General features: G+C 37.5%; 1 protein-coding gene across 2 annotated transcripts in view; it reads right to left on the bottom strand.

The window, feature by feature from the left end:
* The window catches only part of LOC104803420 (importin beta-like SAD2 homolog), an 8,593-nt gene extending 2,419 nt beyond the window's left edge, over positions 1 to 6,174 (bottom strand). Inside the window, exons 1-16 of one of the 2 annotated variants that reach the window (XM_010527358.2) lie at positions 5,965 to 6,174; positions 5,548 to 5,680; positions 5,373 to 5,460; positions 4,981 to 5,130; positions 4,295 to 4,457; positions 3,606 to 3,790; positions 3,337 to 3,510; positions 2,689 to 2,834; positions 2,485 to 2,608; positions 2,202 to 2,382; positions 1,569 to 1,728; positions 1,392 to 1,433; positions 1,040 to 1,158; positions 757 to 955; positions 448 to 579; positions 241 to 344 (exon numbers count right to left, since the gene is read on the bottom strand). In XM_010527358.2, the coding sequence (XP_010525660.1) occupies positions 241 to 344; positions 448 to 579; positions 757 to 955; positions 1,040 to 1,158; positions 1,392 to 1,433; positions 1,569 to 1,728; positions 2,202 to 2,382; positions 2,485 to 2,608; positions 2,689 to 2,834; positions 3,337 to 3,510; positions 3,606 to 3,790; positions 4,295 to 4,457; positions 4,981 to 5,130; positions 5,373 to 5,460; positions 5,548 to 5,680; positions 5,965 to 6,057 (2,193 nt within the window). In that variant the 5' untranslated portion in view covers positions 6,058 to 6,174. The remainder of the gene's footprint in view (positions 1 to 240; positions 345 to 447; positions 580 to 756; positions 956 to 1,039; positions 1,159 to 1,391; positions 1,434 to 1,568; positions 1,729 to 2,201; positions 2,383 to 2,484; positions 2,609 to 2,688; positions 2,835 to 3,336; positions 3,511 to 3,605; positions 3,791 to 4,294; positions 4,458 to 4,980; positions 5,131 to 5,372; positions 5,461 to 5,547; positions 5,681 to 5,964) is intronic. The other variant, XM_010527353.2, reaches the window with a different exon arrangement.
* Between the last annotated feature and the right edge of the window lie 824 nt (positions 6,175 to 6,998).

The following is a 6,998-nucleotide window of genomic DNA, read 5'->3' as shown; positions in this document are numbered from 1 at the left end:
GTTCGTTGGCCGTAAGCGGTCATGAACAACAAGCAGAAAAGCAGTCAACATGCATAGGTAAAGAGTTTTTAGACAAGAAATATTTGATTATCAAGTTGCACAAATAATAGCCCAATCTAAATTATATTCTCCACGTATGAGTCCTAATCGTTACAATAAATGAAGGAAAAGAGGAAAGAAATGCTTGGTATTCCTCTTATACAAGTACGTGGTTTGGAATTGATCAGAACGTGAACTCACTACGGAAATCGCATTCCAGAGACTTTGCTGGTAATTTGGTTCCTTGCACGTGAGATAATGTGTAGTTCCCCTGGATATGAAATTGTGCAGAGGAACTAATATATCTGCATTTCAAAGAAAATAAATAAACAAAATTAAAACATAGAGAAAAAGGAATTAAAATTAAAGAAAGAAAAATGCAGGGTATAGGCACTGCATATGTCATACTCGGGAAGAAATCAATAGCCCAATCTACGAGTGCTTCCATCATCAAAGGCCACAAGCTCCACATGTCCATTGATATTGATGGCGAAAAGGTAGTAATATATGACACAATCTCCAGAACTTCTTCAAAAACATCTGGCCACAAAACAAGGTGAGAGAACGAGTGTCACCACTAGAAGATAACGATGGCAACAGGATTAAGAATTACAATTTAATTATAAATGCCATAGCAATCAACAATGATCATAGCTAGAAATTCAAAGCACTGACTAAGAAATTCAAATAAATGGATTCTGGAAATATTGTGCATACCTTGCCCATCGGTTGTCAACATTTTACGCATTATCGGGAGCAAGTGCGGTTCTATTTGAACATAGAGGTGAGGAAGACTACTGATCGATTCGAGAATTGTACTTATTGCGCGGAGACAACCCACCGCAGCCAATGCACCAGAATCATCATCATCATTGTCATCATCATCTGTGGCGATACACTTCCAGTAAGCAGTGGCCTGGAATTTATTAAAAAGAAAAGGTATGGGAATCCAAGAAGCAAGTCGGAAACTCAAAAAGGAGAATACGAAAGTCTATCTTACCAAATTCTGGCACAAACCCAAAGCATAAGGCGAAATTTCCTCACCAAACTTGTAAACGATAGTCTCCAAAGTAAAAGCAAGGTCTTCATTCTCAATTTCATTCATAAGCTTGAAAAACTCTGCACCAAAACAAGGTAATAATGATTTATTAAGTTGATTAGCAGAACTTTCTGTTCTAACGTCACAATAATTTCAACTGAAAAAGCATAACGATCAGAACAGTAATCCATCAGAAAGTACTTTAATGGTATCAAGATCAAGTTAGGCAGATAAGATGAATCTCGGTTTTTAAAGGCGTGCCTGAGGCACAAGGCGCACAAGAATCTTGGTTTTTAAATTTAGATTAACTTACCGTCAAGTAGTTGAGGCAGAATAGGACGAATCTCATCCAAATCTGTAGGTAGGTTGGAAATTAGTTAGTTTTCATTAATAACTGATCAAGTGTAAATAGGAAAGAGAGGAACATAGACTTGGATTTGTGAAAGTTCTACACAAACACATAAAACATAAAGGAGAAGTCTGCACTTACTTTTGCAGGCCTCGATGAAAGAGCGCAAAGCAAAAACTGAATCCACCCGAACAGGAAGTTCTTGATCACGCAGTCCAGAAATGACACAATGCAATGCATTGGTAAAATTGCTCTGGTCTGAAAATTTGATATGGGCATATTGTCCAGCAACCCAAGCAGCCTACAAAGAGAAAACAAAACGCTGAAATATATGATTCTCTCATACAAAATTACAAACTGGAAGGATGACATGGTATATGTGAAATAAGAGCAGTATCCACGTGAAACAAAGTGACCTAAAGCAAAATGGTAATACAAGAACATCAAGTGTATATTAATTTATCGTTAATGAGCAATAGTAAAACATTAACCAGTAAATAAAGCTACAGCACACAATGCGCATTTGAATCTCATGATCATGAATTTGCTTTAACCCCAAAAACATTATCCTAGTAGGCTGTAGCAGTAACTTTAGTTCAGAATCAAAACACATATGAGAACCAAAGAACTCTGGCAAAGCAGCGATGAAAGGAAATTCAAGCATTCCAATATCTAGTAACACTTGGAACCAAAGACAGGATAAGTAGGTAACACATAATCCTCAGGCTAGCACAGCTTTCCAAACAAGGGAAATCAACAAAAGAATTATCAGACCTTAGCTCTAAGATGCCCAGCAGGACTGATGAACTCAGGAAAAACATGCTGCACCAACATATTCTCCAGATTAGATTTGTACGGTTCAGTTTGCCTCAGTTTATCACAAAGTGTTCCAACAGCAAGCAGAGCACCATCCTTAAGGCGGTAAGGCTTATGATCTATTGGAGCCTCATTGTATCTAAAAATGATAGACATGTATGATATGAGTATGTCGTGTCGACAAACAATAGAATAGCCTTTCCGCTTTATATATATATATTGATTAAGAATTAAAATCTACCTTTGAAAAATGCCCACGATGAACTGTATAAATCTTTGGAAGTTGTCCTTCCCACGCTTACGTACCAACTCAGTTACAAAGTCCATAGAGGCAGTCCTTGGACTGTATAGATCTTCAAGTATATCTGCAAAGACAGTGAAAAATGTGAGACAGCTGTATGTTCAACATTATCCACGCAATACAAGGGAAATTTTAGGAACTTACCGTAACCTTTCCTCACATACTCATGTGGGTCTTCATCCCAAAGCCTTTGATCATTGTCATTGAAGCACATTAGGGGAAAAACTATCTCAAACAGCAGTACATCAAGGTGCGGCTGCAGCAAGTTGTACATACTGCTCTTTGAGATGCTGTAGAGAAACCGCTTATCGATAAGAAATTTGTTACTCCAAAGAAAATAAACATATTTAGAGCAGGGCAAAAGCTTTTTATTGGAGTTGACTAAAACAGCAGATATTGACAATTCCAAAATCCATCAGATAAACTCGAAAAATATAATTCAATGGTACAATAGACCGAGTCAACAGGTTGATTTGTTTAGAAAATTCTAACTCGGCTTGTGAATGCACTTGTAAGAATGTACAGAATCCTGCCAAGAATTTCTTTTCAAAAAGAAGAAGCGAAAATAATTCAAAATTTCAGAAAAGAAAGATACACAGATTCTCTCACAGAAGTCCATCTTATCACCAATATTTAGAATATTTGATAAATAAGAACGGAACCTTAGCAGATAAATACAAGAGTAGATAACAAGCATGTTATGTGTCTCCCGTTTATGCCTTATCTGAGAATCATACTTCCCAAAAAGAAATAAATGACACAAAACAAAGTTGATAGTAAGCAATACCCCACCTGTTGCTCAGATACTGAAGAATAAGGTTGATGACTCTATCCGGGAGATATCCACCAATACGGACAATATTCAATAATTTCAGGTGGCACTCCAATATCTTGGCTGCATAATTCGTCTGAAACATCTGGGCAAAGGCTCTGTTTTCTGGATTTTGAAGTTTTAGATCTCCAAACCTGTAATAATGCTTGTGCAGGTGTCACCAAAAGGGAAAGCAGCAAGTGCAAGATTGTAAGCCTATTTATCACATCTTCAATACATGAAAACATACCGAGTGTACAGTCTGTTTAAAATATGAGCCACCCACTTCTTGACCTTCCACCATCCCCACGATTTTCGTAGATCAGGATCTGTAGGCTGACCTTCTAAGGGCACAGGACGTTCCAAAATGTTTAGGAATAGCGCCATCCAAGCATTAAAAAAATTTGGATCAAGCAATGGTCTTGGAAGCTCTAGCTGTATGAAACAAGAATAAAAAAGAGGATCACGATAAGCTTCATGAAGAAGCATCTCAAATTAATAAATTCCCAAGTTCTAACCCCAGGAATTTGCCAACTTTGGATATGGAAACAGGGAAGCCACGATGAACAATCAATTTCAACTGTCAAGTATGATCTGTCAATATTGGTTAAAACATGCAGATATTCTCCATGCAAGCAAATAGTGTCCCAATAGTACAACAAGAAATATTATACTCAACTTTTCTACACCACACCCCGTTTACAGAAAATAACCTCAAATACAAAACCAAAGCATAAATTCATACCATCTAACATACCACTGGATTTTATTTGATAGTCAATAGAGAACCAACGGAAAAAGAAGGGTGACAAAAAGGCGCAGTGAGTGGAGCATCAAAATAACACAAGTTAATTGACATGAAACATGCACGGGTTTTATGAAAAAGTGTAGAGTTGAAATAATCAGTGAGAAGCAGCAGCATAAGTTGTGTAGACTTACATAGATGCATGACCAGAATATTTTAGAGATAAGCTTGATATGGTCTGCAACTTCCAGAGAAGGATTTTCCAAATGGACAAGCTTGCTAAATATATTCAGAAGATGCGGAAATGTCTCCTCAACAATTCGGTAAATCGGTGTCCTGTCTTCATCTGACTTAAACCTATAAACAGAAAGCACGAAAGACAATTATGACAATGAACCTAATAAAGTCGGACGTTTTGTCCTGGTTTCGAAAATGGTAGCTAATATAATTCCCAGCTTCAACAATCCAATGATAAATAGAAACCAAGGCAAACCCAAAATTGCCTATAAAAGTTCTTACGAGTAATCAATTTTGGCTTTATGTTGTTACAACAGGGAAGAAGGAAGATGAGCAAGATACGGGTCTAAGAGGATAACAAGATCTAACGCATCAGAGACTATTACACATTGACCGAGTAGAACATTATGAAAATGGAAATTGTCATATGAGGCCAGCCTAGAATACTTTGTATGATGCATAATATTCTAGAAGAAGACAAATATAGAACAGGCCAATGAGTATCAAAACACCGAATAAAGTTGAGTGCTACTGACAATCTATGCTGCTGATATGAATCATGAATGAGAAGGGGTAAAAACTCAATCAACCAATCCTAACTCCTAAGCCCATGGTAACATGTACAATGACAAATCAAACTCACTCGTATTTTGAAGAAAGGATCCTTAAGACGTATAAAGCTCCATAAACTTGTTGATCTTGCAAGTTGTGCTTCACCCAGTCCAGAAGATGAGGCCATTGCTCAGGATAGTCAGCATAAATAATGGTCTTAAGGCACTCCCCCAATTGCACTCTGTGTCACGATCATTAATGTGGCAGAAGAAGGACAAATCAACACACGTCAATACAGAACTGATGATCTCTAATTCTCTATAAAGCATGTATATTCACGGGATAGAATATATCATGTGGTTCGACATTATTTAAGGCCAATCAATAAAAAGACATGCCACACTAAGGTAAAATTATATCTGCAACCGTAACAAAGGAACCTGCCCCTACAGAGGGCTCCAAGGTGTGCAAAGAAAATGTTACCTCAATATTGGGGGAACTTGGGAGACATGTGCAAGGATCTGATCCCTGACAACATTCTTATCACTTGGCAAGATTTTGCTCTCTTCACCTACACCATAATTCATGAAACACAAGGAACAATGATGAACTATTGTCGAGGAGCCAGAACATGCTCATCAAGCGCATAAAAAGTTACCGGAAAGTGACTCCCAGTTCTTCGCGACGAAGTTCTTAAAATGGATACTAGCAGCTTGACGTACAGCCAAGTCGAAGCCACCATCAACAATTATTTGCAACACCCTTATCAAATGCTGCGGAGTGTGCTGAAACTGCAAAACCAGAGACAGGACAGCCATATCAAACGATATGGCGAAACACAGAATCACAGTAACTCGTTTCTCTATCAGCAGTGACAATCATATCTTCCTATACGAAATCGGAAACCATGTCAGAACAAGCCGAAGTAAACGATGAATAAAACCAAGGTCACACCAAGTCAATCCAAGGGGGGAAAAGAGAAACATCCATTAACTACGAGAAGTCCGAGTTCGAACAACGATTAAAAGCATACAATTCAAACTCTCAATCAACGAGAAAGCGAAATCGGAGTTACCTGATTAAGACTCTGCTCGGCGGCCTTGCGTTCATCGGGATTGGGGCTGAAAGCAGCGGCTCCAACGATGATAGCAAGGCTAGGCAGATCCATGAACACACCTCAAATCAGAAATCGATCGGAAATCCACGGAGGAAGATCCAAAGCCCGGAAGAGATGGAGAATTCGGAGAGACCAGGAGAGAGAGAGAGAGAGGGGGGGGAGTGAGGGAAGGTATTTAAACCTCTAGGGTTTTAGGGTTCATTTTTTTTGGGTTTGTATATTTGGCGTGCACGCGCGGGGACAAGACGAAAATAACAAAAATTGGTCGTGAAAAGAAGAAACACGTGAAACACATCCGACGGCAAAACAACGCCACGCCATTCGAACCCCTTGTAACTAACAGACCCACTCTCGAACGCAATATTTAATTAATTCAATTATTGAATAATATTCTAAAAAGAAAATAAAAATGGACTGATAAATTATTAAAACCATTTTAGTTTACAAAAAAAAAACCTCCATATCTTTCAAGAAGTGATGTTGTTTTTATATATGTAAGGAACATTTTTGGATCATTTCCCGGTTTATGAATGTCATCTTTAGACAATAGTCATACTAATGATATTCTCTGTATTATTATCATAATAATTTTATCGGATATATTCCAAAAAAAATAAATAGCATTATGTTTTTTTCCTCTAAATGATTGTTATTTTATAATAAGGTGACACTTAAATGCTTGAAAAAATGTCTCTTCAGAATCTTTTCCCATGTGATCGCAATGCTGTAACATATTTTTGTATAATTTATTTTAAGAAACTTGTATTTCAATCAAACTTTTGAATTGTGTAAGATTTATATAATCAATTTTGATAATATTTCTCTCATTTTAGTGGGCCAACATCACCAACGGCTGCAATCACACTGCCAGCTCTCCAAAATAATTTTTGTCACGATGTATTTGTCATATATATATATATATATATATAGAGAGAGAGAGAGAGAGAGAGAGAGAGAGAGAGAGAGAGAGAGAGAGAGAGAGAGAGAGAGAG

This window comes from Tarenaya hassleriana, unplaced genomic scaffold (assembly GCF_000463585.1).
Source record: "Tarenaya hassleriana unplaced genomic scaffold, ASM46358v1 Cleome10, whole genome shotgun sequence".
Taxonomy (NCBI): domain Eukaryota; kingdom Viridiplantae; phylum Streptophyta; class Magnoliopsida; order Brassicales; family Cleomaceae; genus Tarenaya; species Tarenaya hassleriana.
Note: the sequence above shows the minus strand (reverse complement) of the source record. Positions and strands in the feature narration are given on the sequence as shown.